This window comes from Ailuropoda melanoleuca, chromosome 7, assembly GCF_002007445.2.
Source record: "Ailuropoda melanoleuca isolate Jingjing chromosome 7, ASM200744v2, whole genome shotgun sequence".
In the NCBI taxonomy this organism is placed as follows: domain Eukaryota; kingdom Metazoa; phylum Chordata; class Mammalia; order Carnivora; family Ursidae; genus Ailuropoda; species Ailuropoda melanoleuca.
Window position 1 is genome coordinate 140,858,346 of NC_048224.1, and position 16,869 is coordinate 140,875,214.

Here is a 16,869-nt window from a genome sequence, read left to right on the forward strand (position 1 = left end):
AAAAAAAAAAAAAGATATTTAGAATGAGTCCCCACTCGTCGGAGGGTGACAGTGACTCATGGGTTTCCTGTCTCAAGACCTCAGCCTCGGGCTGCCCAGAAAACCAACAACTTTGCTCCTACACGCACCCTCAGCTCCCTCTGCCCCGGGACAAACACGGCAACTCATGCCAGAAATCCTCCTGGACACCTTCAGAGCATCCTCATGCAGCTCCCGTCCTCCTAGAGGGAGAGAACCCTGCGGAGGGTCGGCCGCCCAAGGAGAAGCCGTGGGCTTCCTAGTCCTGCACCTGCTTCTTGCTTCTGGTCTGCCAGGTCACCACCACTCTCCCAACTGCCAGCAACACCACAGTCCCCTAGGACCTCTGCCGGACAAGCTGATGGACACCCCACTGGTGGCCAGGAGGGTGTGTGTCCTTTGACAGTGGATTTGGGGTAACCGAGGACAGACAGACATTCCTGGGTATAGATGTCACCAGTGGGCACGGATGCCCATCTGAACTTGGTGGCAGCAGACTTCGAGTCAGGCCGTCCGCAAGGTGGAGGAGTAGTGCAGACATCAGTGTGGGTGTCCCTCGTCCCTCTCCGGGGAGTGGGCTACTTAAAGACCATCAAGCTGGAGTGCGCACTCCTTTCGTCTCTCCGGTGCCCTCAGACAGCAGGAGGCCCGGGCTTGGGTGCAGCGGCTTGCACTGCACCAGGTCTCCTGGCCACTGGGGTCCCCCTGGGCAGGTGCTGCCCTCTGCCAGGGGTGCCTTGGGCCCTTGGTTTCACTGTGGGGCGAACAGACCTCAAGCTGTCTGGGAACCTGGTCTGTCCAAATGCGCCCTGAGTTTGAATCAGACGAGCCCGTTCAAGTGTGATAGGAGGGGAGGCCAGGCTCACCTGCCAGGTGCCGGATGGTCTTCTTACAGTACTCCTCAGCCAGCGGGACCGTCCGCATCATGTCCCTGCCCCACTGTTCCAGCGGCTTTCCTTGTGCAGCGTACGATGCAAACAGGGCCGTGCACAGGGACCCGAGGAAGCCTGCAGGGTGGGGCAGAACAGGAGAACGACAATGGCATCTGGGCCACGCCGGCTCTGAGCTCAGCGTGCTGGGCTGTGGCTCTGTGCACGCTGGACTTGTTTCCTGCACAAAGGGGTGCCACACCCCCAGCAAGGGCTGTCGTGGGGGCAGACGGTCCTCAGCACAGAGGAGTGCCCACCAGGCCAGCCCGAGACTCACAGAGACCACAACCACACGGGAAAATGCACGGTCATCTCCAGAGATGCTCTCGGTGGCTCACTGGCCACTCTGGAAGGCATCGCTATGGGCCGGAAGTGAGTGTCCCATTCTCAGACCCATTACCGTCCGGACCACCTGCCATCGCCTGCCCCCTCTTGGGGGGTATCCAGCGTCGAGGATGTGCACAGGGTAATACGGCTGCAATGCTTGCTGCCAGTGGTGTCTGGAACTCTGGACAGGGGCCAACATGCCTTCCCCGGTGTTGCCCGCAGACCGTCAAACCCTCAGTGTCCCTCAGTATCTCATCAGATCTTTCGTTAGAAACAAATTGTGTGAAACGTTTCTTTAATAATAGGGGCACTATATCAGCCGATGTTCTAGAGGTTTGGGTTCCGGACCCCGAGTCTCGTGCTCCCCATATTGTCTCGGACACTCGGCACCATCATGGCTGGAGGTTCCTGTGTTTAGTCCGCCTCGAGCTAAACTGCTAGCAGCAGGTACACAGCGCGGAGTCCCCCCAGCCAGCCGAGATGCCGCCAGCTGCCCAAATTCTCTGCCTTTCACACAGACTTAAGGGTCTAAAGAACACCCACGAGGGTATCACCAGGAGGGCACAGTGTGGCTGCATCAGTTACAGGGGACATTGAAAGTGGCCTTGAGGGGACGCCTGGGTGGCTCAATTGTTAAGCATCTGCCTTCAGCTCAGGTCATGATCTCAGGATCCCGGGATTGAGCCCCGCGTTGGGCTCCCTGCTCAGCGGGGAGTCTGCTTCTCTCTCTGCCTGCCATTCCCCCTGCTCATGCTCTCTCTCTCAAATAAATAAAATCTTAAAAGAAAGTGGCCTTGAAAGAGAGAACAATCTTGGGACAGTGGCTGGCTGTCTGCAGACTCACGGGGGTGTGGGAGGGCGTGTCACCCACCTTGCCATGATGCAAGGGTGGTTACAGGTTTCTTTTTATTTTTTATTTTTTTTTAAAGATTTTATTTATTTATTCAACAGAGATAGAGACAGCCAGCGAGAGAGGGAACAGAAGCAGGGGGATGGGAGAGGAAGAAGCAGGCTCATAGCGGAGGAGCCTGATGTGGGGCTCGATCCCATAATGCCAGGATCACGCCCTGAGCCGAAGGCAGATGCTTAACCGCTGTGCCACCCAGGCGCCCCTACAGGTTTCTTTTTAAACTTAGGAGCCGACTGCCCTTCTAGGTCATGACCCATGGTCAGGTGCTGGGGCCCCACCTGCCCTCCCCTCTGTGTGATGGATGTGTGGCGGGGAACCCCGGGGCGTGGCTGGTGCCACTGCCCCCAGGAGCACGAGCCAAGGGGCCCATTGTTCCCCCCACCGTCTGCTCACGCACAAGGAGGCCTGGCTTCAGCGCCACAGTCATCCCTGTGACAGGTGGGGAAACAGAGGCACCGGGCGGTGAAGTGGTGCAGCTCACGTGGCCTGTGGTGCAGCTCACGTGGCCCGTGGGGGTTCAGACCCCTACGTGGGCGCAGCACATGGCAGCAGATGATGCCTAACACATGTGATATAAATGCGGATGCCCGTGACGTCACCCCGGAGCCTAGCCTCATTCAGATAACTGGCGCTTTTCTTTCGTCCTGGCGCAAACGGCACTGCACCTGCTGGGGATGCTTCCTTCTCCAGCATCACTGTGCTCAATGCCAAGCCTGCTTCTAGATCAAAAACAGAGCGGAAGCAGAACTGAAGATGGAAAAGCCCGAGTCCGCCCACAGGTAGACGACCCACACGGTGGGTCTGGTTTCCACGCGGGCGCCGTTCGCGCAGCCTCACCTGTGGGGTGGTTGTGGGTCATCCTGCCGCACTCGACACTCACTTCCACCAGCGTCTCCAGGCGCTCCGGCTTCCAGTACCGCATGCCGATGCACATGGCTTTGGTGGCGGCTCCAAACCCAGAGCCTACGTGGAACACAGAACACCCAGTTTCAGACGTTGGCTCCAATGGCCCCACCTCTGGCCACCAAACTCTCACGAATAACCCGAAAGTGCAAACATGTCCCTGTCATGTTTATCGCGGTGTCATTTAAGTGAGTGAAAAATCGTCAGATGACCCAAATGCCCAACAAAGAACGAAGTAAGTAAACTGCAAACCCTCCTCGCACTGGGATTTTACTCCAGCAGGAAACACGGGATTGTTGATGGCTTGGGAGGTGCTCATAACATGCTCCCCCGGGAAAATGTGGCGCACAGAGCTGCACACCCAGCATGCTTTAACCAGATGCATCCTCTCTCTTTGAAGAGAGTTTCACGGACTTGTGGCTGTAGCACAGCCAGCTGCGCAGGTCTCGGTCCTGACCGGTAAACTGCGGCCGCGCAGCGCGGCCTCCTGGATAAAGGTGGTGGGTCTGCCCGCCAGTCACTCCGAAGGGTTCCGGGCGCTCTCCAGGTCTGGCGCCACAGGCCCGTAGGCCTTTCCTGGCGTTGTGTGCACATGGAGTCATGCGGAATGTACTCCTTCCTGCCTGGCGTCTTCCACCCACGGTGACCACGTCGAGATGCCCCCGGGGCTGTCCTGCCAAAGGATTGACTTCTCCTCCCGCTGGGCAGACTGCGCCGTGCAGAGGGGCTGCCGCTCTGTCCACCCACCTGCGGACAGATGCCTGGGCTGTTCCCAGTTGGGGGTGGGGGGTGATGGTGACGAATAACACCCTGAACACTCCTAACCAAATCTTCGCACAGACACACGCCTTCCTCTCCTCGGACCGCAGCGCTTAGCTCCTCCGACGCAAGAGCGCTCACCTGGGAAGGAGCTGCCAAACCGGCTTCCCAAGTGGCCGTGCTGCTCCAAGTCCTGCTGGCGGCTCCTCTGCGCCCTGGATGCTCTTCGCGGGCTCTCCACTTCAGCGTGCTCGGCGCTGTCTCCCTGTGAGCTTAACACGCGTTTCCGAGAAACTACTGGTGCCGACTATGATTTCACGTGCTTTTTGGCCACCTCCGTCTCTTCCTTGGGGAATTGCTAGCTCAAAAATCTCTCATTTTTGTTTTGGGTTTCTTGTTTTCTTATCATGTTCTACGAGTTCTGAGTATTTATCAGATGTGTGCTTTGCAAATGTTTTCTCCCAATCTGTGGTTTGCTGTGTTATTGTTTCAACAGTCTTCTGGGAACAGGATGAATTTGGGGAGCAGGTGTGCCCCTCAGTCCCTGGGATAGCCGTGTACAACTGGTTCTCTTTCTTCTTTAACTGGTTGGTAGAATTCCCCAGCGAGGCCATTTCTTTCGTAGATACAGTGCTATTTACGTGATCTATTGCTCTCTTGTCTGCCTATTTTGGGTTGAACATTACTGAGCAGTGAGATCAGCTGCCAGTCCCGTGGAGATGCCCACCACGTGGAGGACAGCGCCCGCCACCACAGGGAGGAGCCCTCAGACCTCGGCCAGCTTCTCTGGTCTGGAGTTGCCCAGGAGGACATAACACAGGGACACGAGGTTGGCGCTTCCCTTCCTGGAATGAGAAGACGCAGGGAGACCTGCATTGGTAGCAAGCTCTGGTCTCCCATGGCGGTGGGTCCCTCCTAAAGCCGAGGTGGGGTTCGTGCTGCAGGGGAGGCCCGTTCTCTCCCCGTGGGCCAGCTGCACTGGCGGGGTTGGTTAGGGCCGTGAGATGCTCAGTTTAAGCAGTTCCGGAATTCACTGCGTACCTAGAAGAGGGAAAAGTGTCCCCAATGAGATGGAGGAATCCAAGGCCGAGGGACAGCCTCACACCTGGTCTCCCCAGATGGGAGCATTCTGGGCCGGGACACAGGTCACTTGTGGAGTTTTCCCCAACAAATATTTCTAAATGATTCCACTTTCTCTATGGCTTGGTTATTAGTTACAACTATTTTGTGATGTTAGTAGTTGCTGTGGGGCTGAGTTCCCGCCGCACGCCTCCGACAAGCACCGTGTGGCCGCTCGCCTCCGCCCTCCCCAGCCGGCCTCCAGCACGCTGCGTCCAACACCTGCTCACACGCACTTTATAAACCCGCAGCACCTGACTGGTTTTTGAAGTCAACGCTCCTTTAAAGAGATTTCCGTAAGAAGTTACAAATTCTTCCCTATTTACTCCTGTGATTATGATTTCCATCGAAGTTGTTCTCGTGTGGATTCCATTCTGTGTTAAGTTCCTTCTGCCCAAACGATGGTCGTCCCTTAGCCTTTCTCACAGCATGACTGCTGGTGATGAAGTCTTCAGCTCTGTGTGCCTGGAAGGCTACTTGGCCATTGTTTCTGTGGGATGCTCTTCTAGGAGGAGAACTCCAGGGTGAAGTGTTTTCCTTCTGTGCCTGCGTGACGCTGCTTCCGACGAGAGACCCGCACCCTCCTCGCTGTGCTGTCAGCACACAGCGCGCTTTCCGCCTTATTATCAGTTGTGAGCAATTTGCCACGTGCCATAGTGTAGTGTTCTCCGTGTTTCTTGTGCTCGATAGTTACTGAGTTTCTTCAATCTGTGGGTTTACAGTTTTCATTAAATTTGGAGAGATTTTGGCCCCCATTTCTTTTTTTCTTTGGTTTTATTAGAATTCAATTTAGTTAACATATAATGTATTATTAGTTTCAGAGGAAGAGCTCAGTGATTCATCAGTTGCATACAACACCCCGAGCTCACTCCATCACGTCCCCTCCTTAATGCCCATCCCCCAGTTACCCCATCCCCCACCCTCCTCCCCTCCAGCAGCCCTCAGTTTGTTTCCAGGAGTCCAGTGTCTCTCATGGTTTGTCTCCCTCTCCGATTTCATCTTTATTTTTCTTCTCTTCTCCTATGAGCCTGTTTTATTTTTTAAATTCCACATATGAGCGAGATCATATGATAACTGTCTTTCTCTGACCGACTTATTTCGCTCAGCATAGTACCCTCTAGTTCCATCCACGTCATTGCAAATGGTAATTTGCAGCAAATATAAGATTTCATTCTTTCTGATGGCTCAGTACTATTCCGTTGTACGTATGAACCACATCTCCTTTATCCTTCATGTGTCGATGGGCAACTGGGCTCTTTCCACAGTTTGGCTGTTGTGGACATTGCTGCTGTGAACACTGGGGTGCAGGGACCCCTTCGGATCACTGTATTACTGTATCTTTGGGGTAAATACCCAGTAGTGCTGGGTCATAGGGTAGCTCTATTCTTAACTTTTTGAGGACCCTCCACACTGTTTTCCAGAGTGGCTGCTCCAGCTTGCATTCCCACCAACAGTGGAAGAGGGTTCCCCTGTCTCCACATCCTCGCCAACACCTGTTTGTTTCCTGTCTTGTTGATTTTAGCCGTTCTGACTGGTGTGAGGCGGGATCTCATGTGGTTTTGACGTGTGTTTCCCAGATGCCGAGGGATGTGGAGCGTGTTTTCATGCGTCTGTTGGCCGTTGTGTCTCTTCTTGGAGAAGTGTCTGTTCGTGACTTCTGAGATTTTGGCCCCTAGTTCTTCAAATCATTTCTTTGTTGCCCTTGCTCTGTCAGGGCCCCTTTCACAGGCACATGAGGTCACTGTGAGTCGTCTATGGCTCACTAGTGCTCTTTTCAGATTTTTGGATGCTTTTTTCTCTACATGTCTGGTTCTGGGTTGTTTCTATTGCTATGCCTTCAGACTCACTCTTTTTCTTCTAAAATGTCTAATCTGCTGTTAATCTCAGCCAATGCATTTAGAAACTCAGACATTATAGTGTTTTTTCTGGAAATGTGATTTAGGTTCTCTTTATACATCCATGTCCTTACTTAACTCTTCCAACCTTTGGCACACATACTATTTTATACCTGTTTGATGACCCTAACATCTGCATCAGGATTCATCGGTTTTGATTTATTGATTTTTCTCTTCATTATAGATTATAGTTTCCGCTTCTTTCATGCCAAGTAACATGATTGGATGCCAACCTCAGCACAAACCCCAAGGGGGAGCCCATCCTCAGTATAAAGCCCAAGGGGCAAGTTCATCCCCTATAAACCCAGAGGGATGGTCCGGGACCCCAGGAGCAGGTGCCCTGGAGGCAGAGACCCTGGCGATGTAAATATATCACCATAAACACATCAGAGCACCCTGGAGACAGACCTTTATGCTGCTAGCATATGTGTCCCTGACTTTTTGGCAAATACAAACTTGAAGGGAAAGCAGTTGAAAGTATTCCTTAAGAGGAAGCCAGGATTGGTGTCGACTAAACGCCCGGGTGGCAGGTGCGGCACAAAGGAGCCCCCGCCAGTCCCTCTGCGTCGTGCAGACCTGCACCTCTGCGGTTAGTGGACGACACGCGGGTTAGTGTGCAGACTGCTGTCCAGCATGCACTTTACGCGGAGGAGAAAGCACCCCTGACCCTTCTCGTTAAACGGTGTGTGCCAGGCGAGGAGATAGTTGTCTGGCTTCAGCTGTGAGCACCCTTCCAGGGTAGCTGGATCTGCCCAATGTTCCGGAAGCTTCTCAAGGACTTCCACGTAGCGTTTCACCATCTCCCGGTACAGGTCGTCCAGGCACCAGTAGTCTGGGGAGAGACGAGTAGGACAGGGTCAGACTGGGCAGGAAGGGCAGTGGCCCCGTAAGCTCCCAGGGCAGCAGGGACAAAGCAGGGGCAGTAAGCTTCCTGACCCCGTCGGTAGGAGAGGAGGAAGCTTTAGGCGACCCCCCTCCCACGGTCCTGGCTCCCTAGAGACACGTCGCATGCACACAGCTCACTGCAGATTTTATGCAGAATTCAGATATTATAGTTTTTGTGCTTCTCATTCCGGCTACACAGCGGAGTCTAGACAAAACCCACAGTCCTCATCTCCTGCTGACAGTTCTATCCACGCGAGGACAAACTGGCCTGAAATCTGCCCGTCCCTTGGGTTTCTACAAACCTACATCTCCGTACGGGAAGCTGAACCTTTGCACCTCCGTTGGCCTCTCCCTCCTGTGACACAGCCTAGTGGACTCCCAGTTCGTCCCAAACTGCACCCAGTGTGTGACGGCGTTCTGGGGACAAGTGCATTCTCAAGTCCCTGGAGGATCACGGATGTGGAGGGCGGAGGCGTTAACGCGCTGCCCTCCAGCTGTCTGGCAGACATTGCCCCTCGCTGGTCGCAGGTGCCCCCGCCAACACCGTCAGTCCTGTCGTGTTGGGGCTCCGGGTGAGGCTCGCTGGTTATGCGACTTGCCCGAGGCCAGAGACTGTAAACGGAGTTCGGCTGCAAGGCCTGAGCATCTCCGTCGTTAAATAAATGCGCAATGCGGTGGGTGGAGGCCACGCAGCTCCAAATGGGGCCTCCGATTTGCCTTGTTCCATCAGAGAACAGGGCCAGGTGGTGGAGGGACCGCTGTGCCAGGCCAGCTGGGCCAGTGGAGGGCGCCACTGTGACTTGTATAGCTACCAACAAACTCCTGTACCCAAACTGTATTTCAGGCCTTCGGGCTGGCCTCAGGAGCCGGGATTGCCCCTCTTCTGCTTGGGGCACATACCCTAACTTTGGGGGGTGTGGGGGAGGGGAGGACGCTGGGAGGGAGCCCCCCTCTCGGCTACCCCAGGGCCAGGATCCCCGCATGGGGGTGAGGGAGACTGGCACACTGGCCAAGTCTCTCCCTGCTCCGGGATGAAAGTTCCTGCCGCCATCAGGGCCAGTGGGCCCTCTGGCCCTGGAGTTGGGACTCTGGAGGCAGGACTTTGTCTTCAGTCCTTTTGTCCCCAACTGCACACGGCTGACGCCCTGTGGGATGTGCCACGCATGGCCCAGGTCTGAGTGGGGATGGAGAGCCCGTGGCCAGACCCAGCGGCGGGGGGAGTGGGCTTTGCAGGGCATGCAGCTGTGGGGGCATCCTGCCTGTGGGTCACCAGCACCTCCCTTACAAACAGCCTTTCTTAACTCCATCTGGGGTGAGTGAGCCTGGCCTTTCCGGAGTCCCTCAAATAATTCATTTTATTCTGGAATCACATCCTTCTAAAGAAAAAAAAAAAACCTCCTTAAAAGCAAAGAGGATGTGGTCCATATATACAATGGAATATTACTCAGCTATCAAAAAAGAACGATTTCTCAACATTTGCTGCAACATGGACAGCACTGGAGGAGATAATGCTAAGCGAGATAAGTCAAGCAGAGAAAGACAATTATCATATGATTTCACTCATTTACGGAACATAAGAAGTAGGAAGATCGGTAGGGGAAAAAAGGGATAAAGAAAGGGGGGTAATCAGAAGGGGGAATGAAACATGAGAGACTGTGGACTCTGGGAAACAAACTGAGGGCTTCGGAGGGGAGGGGGGTGGGGGAATGGGATAGGCTGGTGATGGGTAGAGAGGAGGGCACATATTGCATGGTGCAGTGGGTGTTATACGCAACTAATGAATCATCGAACCTTACATCAGAAACTGGGGATGTACTGTATGGTGACTAACATAATATAATAAAAAAATATTATTATTTTAAAAAAAAGAACAAAAAAAACCCAAAATGGCAACAAACAGTCTTCAGTTTGTTTCAGGTTCGAATTCAAACTAGAAAGAGCTTTTCTAAAGCTGCAATGCCGTGGTTCCTCCACTTTGTGACGTGGTTTTTCAGCTCACTTTTCTCCGCCTTCCCACCCAGTCTCCCCTGAGACAGGGCAGCTCATGAAACCCCTGTATGTCTCCCAACCAATGTCACCATAAAGAAAAGGCACACCACCCATATCAAGGGGCTTCGTAGTAAAAACGTCAACTCTTCAAAATGCTGTTGCCATCAGGGAGCCTGTGATGGAGGAAGAGAGAGGGGGAATCTGGATGGCCTGGTCCGCTCACACGTGGGCCAGGCCCCACGTTCCCCTGCAGGTATGGACACGCCCGTGGCACCTGCTGTGGTCCCCGGTGGCTCATGCCCCCACTGCTCCTGTCCGGCCACAGCAGCTGGGGCGGCTGACCATCAGACCAGGACACTTAGAGAGACAGGCAGTAACTATCTTGCCATGAGCCAGCTTCCCTTAATAATTGATTACGTGCCCGCGCTGCCCCACTTGATCTCACTTAACCCCATGACAAAGGCATCATCGTCCCAAAGTGCAGGAGGGAAAGCCAGCTCAAGAGTTTCAGGGCCGGGGAGCGCCAGGCCCCAGGGCCCCCGAGGTGGAGCCCCCTTCCCATCCTTGGGTGACGGGCACAGGGCCACACGCACAAGGCAGCCTGTGGTAAGTGTGTGCAGTGAGCTCGCGGGGCACACTATGGAGACTGGATTGCCCACACGGCCTGTGGGGTATGGGACATGGCTTTGGGGCCCACTATCTGATCTTGCCCAATTCTGCACGTTCCAGAGACATGGCCCAAAGTAGGAGGTCACACAGGCTGTCCGTGACCCTGCATCTCCCTCACAACAGCAGGACCCCATCACCTCACAGCACAGAACAGCAGGGCGTCCTTCAAAATGCCAACCCGTGGTCCCACTTTGTGAAAGTCTGCGGGTCTTTGGGAGAAGTAGTGAAGAACCACTGTCCGTCGGGGCCCTCAGAGTCCCTGCGTGGCCATGACTGCAGGCGGTCGGGACAGTGCTGAGGACCTTACGTGTTGGAAGCGAGTTATCTGGGTCCCGTCCCAGCTCAGGCACTCATGTGGCTGTGGGGCACTGGGCAAGTTACCTGACCTCTCTGCGTCCGTTCCTCTGTCTGTAAAACTGTAATAATGATGTCAACCTTCAGGGTGATGTGAGGGTCAGATGATGACACGTGGGACCAGAACATACCAGGCAGCACTTAGCGCCGCGTCAGGGCTGGTGGTCCCTGTGAACGGGGCTCAGAGGCCCCTTTATAGGCCACAATTTGCTATTATTTAATAAAGATTTTATGTATGTATGTATTTATTTATTTGTCAGAGACAGAGAGAGAGCACAGAGGGAGAGGGAGAGGCAGACTCCCCGCTGAGCAGGGAGCCCAACATGGGGCTCGATCCCAGGACCCTGAGGTCATGACCTGAGCTGATGGCAGACCCTTTACCAGCTGAGCCACCCAGGAGCCCCCACAATTTGCTATTTATTGAAAAAAAAGATCCAGCTGTTTGACAACTACATTTAAATAAAATTTCAACTTAGATTCTTAGTGACTTGAAAAAAAAAGATGCCTGCTTGAGTTTCTGGAGGCTCGAGTCAGGGGCGGTCTTCACAAGTGTCCCCTCAAGGCGGGCAGACCAGAGGGTGCTGGGTGCATAGTCACCCCCGCTGCCTGTGGCCGGAGGCGGGGGCACGTCTCTGCTGGGAAACAAGACCCCAAACACCCCCATCCTCTCACATGCACACATTTCACCCTGGGGCAGATTATGTCCTATTTCTGTCAAGAGGGCTTAATCTAATCTCAGCACGTCACGGTCAGCTGGCCAGTGCAGGCACTCCGCGGACTCCGCCATTCACAAAAGAGACAAGGGCAGACACGGAGAGGACATGGAGAGACACCCACGGAGGGAGCAAGGACCGGCTGTGCGCAGCCCGAACAAGGCCGGCTCTGCTGGCGGAGCGGGGGTGGGGGGGCGACGCGCACGGTTCTCGGGCCGGCACCCTGCTTCGGGTGAGTCTGAGCACGTGAGAAACTGGAGATCCTCGATGGCACAGTTGTGCAGACTCGGGAAGGCGCCTCACCCCCCAGTGAGCCATGGCGCCGCTCTCTTATCTCTGGTGCCTCGGCCGTCGGCCGGGTTATTTTGGAACGGGCCGAGGCGCGGCCGGCATTCCTGCAGGATGAGCACAGAGCTAAGCTGAGCGCGCCTGGGGCCCGGGGCCCAGCCTCATTGCCTCACCGTCGCCCCAGACTCTCGCTCTGCGGCCACACGCGGATGAGGCGCACAGGCTGTCAGCCTGAACCTTGTCGGGAACTGTGCATGACCCACCCGCGGCTTCCCTGAAAGTCGTGCCAACTCGCGGTCCTGCCGCGCACCTGCTCCCCGAAGAGCACTTTCCCTCGCCGCCCCGTCCAGCCGAATTCACAGCATCTCCCCAGGACGTGTTCTGTTTAAGCGGGTGTCTGAATCCTGTTTTGGGAGGTGGCATTTTGACTCAAATTCGTTGGGATTTAGAATTAATCCCCAAACAATATTATCTTAATGGGTCCAAATTTCAAACGGGCTTATTATTTTGTATTCTTTTGAAATAAAATCAGAGGGCTTACTATCTGCAGTGAAAAGTTGAACCCTCTCCCAAAACAGCCCCAAAGCGAGAAATTCAACCGGTTTAACTCTAGGGACACGGGGCTCAGCCTCGTGGACAGTTTATAGACACAAACCAAGAGTCACAATTCCAGAGGCTGACTGCGGACAGGCAGAGGGACACGACCCATAGTGGCCGCGAGCAGGGACACTGCTGGCTGGGAGGTCAGGGGTCGCCGTGGCAGAAACGCCAGGCGCCCCCAGGGCTCGGGTGCCCAGCAGCGGGTGCTGGCGGCTGAGGGCGGGGGAGGGGGGTTTACCTGTGGTCAGGGCGCCGGCCGTCGTCAGGTGCATGATGGTGTTGTCGCTCACCGGCCACGTCTCCGCGGAGAGCAGCAGGTGGTCCAGGTCCGCGCTCGTCTGCAGCCCCTCCTGGACCTTCCTGCCCGAGGCACTGCTGTCCCTGCGGGCGTTTCTGTGCCCGAGCGCGTCCCCCACAGCCCCCAGCAGCATCGCAGCCTTGAACTTCTCCATGTGGGAGGCCGCTTCTCTGGCGGCACACAGCCTTCGTGCTTCGGGGCAGCTGCCTTCAGTGCGCCCCACTGACCTCTGTTTTGGTCGTTGTGCGGCTGTCAGCAGCGCCCTGAATGGCCAGGCACGCCTTTTCTGTCTCTGCAGGCGGCACCAATGAGAGCTGCTCCAGCCCCCTCTGCTCCCCGCGCCTGCCGAGGAGCCACGTGGACAGCGTCCCTCCCTCCCGCGTCAGCACAGGCACCGGCTCTGGGCAGAGGAGCCCGGGGCTTAGTCCGCGTCGCAACAGCTGCGGCCTCCCCGCAGAGCGACGACCTCTGAGCGCCGAGCCCTTGCCAGCGTTCTGGAGACGCGCACACGCCCAGCGCGCCGTCGGACTGCCGCCCCGCTCCCAGGCACCTGCGCCCGTGCTTCCCGCCCTGACAGCTTGGCCTTCCCTCACGTTTCCGGTAAATGGAACCGGAGACTCTCTGTGGCCTCCCTGGCGTCTCTCACTAGCACAACACTGAGTTTCGTTCCACGCATGGTTTTATTTTTTGGAAAACTTTTTTGATTACACACTGTGGTTGGCAGAAAACCTAGCAACGTGCGGGCCAAGGAGAGAGGCGCCTCGAGCGCGGGTGCGTGCGGCCGGCTCACCGTTCGCGCACAGCGGGCGGGCTCTCCTGCGGCGGCCGGGCTCTGGGCGCAGACTCCTGCCGTGCCGGGCACGCTCCACGGCGGGAGGCTGGGGTGCGAACGTGCACACCAGGCTCTGGGGTCGAATCGGGAGTTAGGAGGCAGTGTCCCCGCCCGCCGCTGGCCCCGCCGTGGGCCTGCGCTTCCCCCTTGGCCCCTGGGACCTGGTCACTCATCAGACCAGAAGTGGGACCCATCACACCTGGATCTGGGAAACACGTGTGATAGAAATAGCAATTCTTTCACTAATAACAAGATGCCGAGGGCACTTGAGCTCAGGGTACTTAGTCGGTGTTACCAAGGAGGCTCTAGAATATTCTTCCAGCCATCAGGGTCCTGCGGCGGGGAGGCACGTGCGCTCCCTGTGCAGCAGGACAAGACCCTCACTCCACTCAGATGAGCACCCAGCATGGGTGGAAGGGCGTTGTGGGAACAGCTACACGGAGGGCCTGCGGCTCATTTCTTCTGCTGCCTCTGAGGCTGTGGAAACCTTTCCTGAAGTGACCATGCCCTCCGGCCTGTGTGGGCACTCCCTACCCTGTGGGGCAGCATTCCCAGAGCCCGGCCATGCGCCTGGGGCCGTGGGCGCCCCTCCCCCCACGCAGCCTGCAGTCTGAGGGCTGGAGTGCTGCACTCAGACGTGCATGCATCCCCAAAATGGGAAGACGGGGTCCCACCTGTTCCAGAAATTCCTGGAAGGCACTCCATGTCTTTACTAAGCCTTTTGAATTTGGGTGGTTTGTGTATTTTTGATATAGTTTGCAATCCAGTACGTTCTGGCATAGGATACCCATCAGCTCAAAGACAGTCTCTCCTTTTCACATGGAAACAACCACAGTTAGTGGGCACACTCCGTGGTGATGGCAAGGAGAGCACCTGGCCAGGCTGTCCTCTCGAGCACCTAAGCAGGAGTGAGGGCTGCACACGGGTGGGGCGTCCCCAGACGGGCTGTGCTCCTGTGGGTCCCGTGGCGTCCAGCATCTTAGCAACCGAGAGCAGAACTGGAAGGACACCACCATCACAGCAGAGAAAATAATTTATTTTAATGTTTCCGAAGCTCTTACACGTTCATAGCATGCATGCCTTACACATACATAATAGAAGAAAGAGAAACCCAGTTTTTTGAAGAGCCTCTGTCCAAGCACAGGGCTCTGTTTTCTCTGATAAACAGTCACACAGAACTTCCCCCACACCTCTGACTCTTGAGAACGAACAGACCTCCCGATTTGTGCGAGATTACCCAAGCGCTACAACTCGTCTGAGCAGAACACTTTACATGGCAGGAACCCACAGAGCCTCGAAGGGTGCTGTAAAATCGCGGAGGTTTTTATTCTGCAAATATGTGCTCTCTTGGAGCCCCAGGCTCACAGGCAGAGGCAGCCTTGCTCCCTGGGGAGCCATGGAAGCGCAGGCCTGGGAGAAGCCTCTGGACGGGTCGTGCACCTCGCTGGGGCCGCCCCGCCCCAACGCCCGTGTCCAGCCTCAGGGCCCCTTTCCTCCCCCCACAGCCTGCTGTCTCTTTGAATGACTCCTTTTCTAAAGTATACGTAGTTCACGCACAGCAGGTATGCAAAACCCCCCACTGGGCACAGATGCTTCCGGAAACTCGAACCACATTTGTGAAAGTCAACTCAAGCACACATTTTAGGCACACCGTCCATTTACAGGGAGTCCAAAGTGAACTTCCTCTCCCCGTGAAGTGACCCCAACTCATCTGTCTCGTAAACTGGGTTGAGGGCAGGAAGCAGGCACACTTGTGACATGAAGATCTTTTCACATATGAGGTAGGGTCCACACAGTGATTTGTGGAACGCGCAGCTTTTTCCAAACAGAAAGCAGGTGGCATCACGGGCCTTCTGCGTTTGGATGGCAGGTTCTGGGCCTCACTGGACGGTCTTCTCTGGCCAGCAAACACCAGAAGAATCTAGACAACAACGTGATGAGCACGGGCTTCAGATGGAAACCAGGTGGAGGTTTCCCCCGGGTGTTTTCAGAGAACGAAATGTATGCAACCACACACACGCCAGAGGGCGGGTGACCGGCCTCATGTATGCAACCACACACACGCCAGAGGGCGGGTGACCGGCCTCATGTATGCAACCACGCACACGGCCAGAGGGCGGGTGACCGGCCTCATGTATGCAACCACACACACGGCCAGAGGGCGGGTGACCGGCCTCATGTATGCAACCACACACACAGCCAGAGGGCGGGTGACCGGCCTCGCAGACCGCTGGAAGGGACCAACTCACAGGACTTTCAAATCCATAATCCATTGCTTGTAAAAGAAACACTTTTCATGGAAAAATGTCTTCTTAAATGTGATAAAATACACCTTTTAAAAAAACAATCTTTACAAAATTTTTTAGGAAGCTCACTCAAATGACATTGGAAGGAAAAGACCCACGACTTGTCAAGAGTTTACAATAATGTCCCCGGAGCCCCCGCCCGCATGTGCCATCACCACGCAAACTGTCACACCAAGAACCGCCGAAAGACTTTCACATGAACACCTACAGGGAATTAAAATAAAAATAGATCCAATAAATCTAGGTATTTGATAATTCAGAAAATAGAAATCTTGAATTCCTGGCACCAAGTTTATAAAATGTTCAAATCCGTGTCAGATGTTCTTTAGGCCACACGGATACCGGCTTTGACCTGCAGAAAACCGCGCATCCTGCCGAGGACACAAACACCGCTTGTGAAGTGGAATTACAAGGCAGCCCGGCAGAGCTGTGGTCACTGTTGGCGTTCCCCTGACATGATGAGTGAAACAGCTGCTCTGCCACTCAGCCAACAGGCTCTGAGTTACCTTTTCACAAGTATAATAAAAATCATGCAGAAATCCCCTAAAGCAACAGCCACGGGGCCACCCCCAGGCATCCCAAAGCCGCGTCTTCTGAGGAGCTCCTTCCGCGTCCAACTCAGCCCTTTCTGTAGCAGGGGAGGTCGTTCCAGCGCCCCGGCTGGCCAGGGGTGACTGCACAGCCAGCGACACGGGCACAGTGACCGACTGGCCTCGCAGGAGGTGCTTCCTCTCGGCATCCTAACGTGTCTTCATTTTCTGCCTAGAAAGGGCTGCGCTTAGCGCCCGTGACGACTGGCCGCGCGTACTCCACGAAATCGTCTATGAGAACAGGCCATGCGCCTACAGGAAAGCAAACACACAGATTTTTAAAAAAATCAGCAGTTTAGAGTAATACTTTTATATTCAGAGCATTCTTCTCATAGTCAGTATCTGTATTTCAAGAACTCAAGTGAGTTTAAACTTCCCAGCCTGTTTCTCTGGAGGAATTGGCCAGTGAAACCCAGTTCTCCTGCTCTGGCCAGACCCAGGTGTGAATACGGGTGCGCTTGTGTGGACGCTGCCTCTAACGACTG

At 55.2% G+C, this 16,869-nt stretch overlaps 2 protein-coding genes across 8 annotated transcripts in view; both read right to left on the reverse strand.

Moving 5' to 3' along the window:
• The window catches only part of ADPRHL1 (ADP-ribosylhydrolase like 1), a 24,772-nt gene extending 11,962 nt beyond the window's left edge, over positions 1–12,810 (reverse strand). The window contains exons 1-4 of the mRNA XM_002925955.4: positions 12,597–12,810; positions 7,528–7,692; positions 3,022–3,147; positions 885–1,025 (exon numbers count right to left, since the gene is read on the reverse strand). Of these exons, the coding sequence (XP_002926001.1) occupies positions 885–1,025; positions 3,022–3,147; positions 7,528–7,692; positions 12,597–12,810 (646 nt within the window). The remainder of the gene's footprint in view (positions 1–884; positions 1,026–3,021; positions 3,148–7,527; positions 7,693–12,596) is intronic.
• A 1,693-nt stretch (positions 12,811–14,503) lies between these two features.
• Positions 14,504–16,869, reverse strand: part of DCUN1D2 (defective in cullin neddylation 1 domain containing 2) — a 28,460-nt gene continuing 26,094 nt past the window's right edge. For all 7 annotated transcript variants that reach the window (XR_004626839.1, XR_004626838.1, XM_019806660.2 and 4 more), the window contains one exon: positions 14,504–16,636. Coding sequence is in view for 5 of the 7 variants with exons in the window: in XM_019806660.2 (XP_019662219.1) it covers positions 16,557–16,636 (80 nt within the window). In the remaining 2 variants the exon portion in view is untranslated. The remainder of the gene's footprint in view (positions 16,637–16,869) is intronic.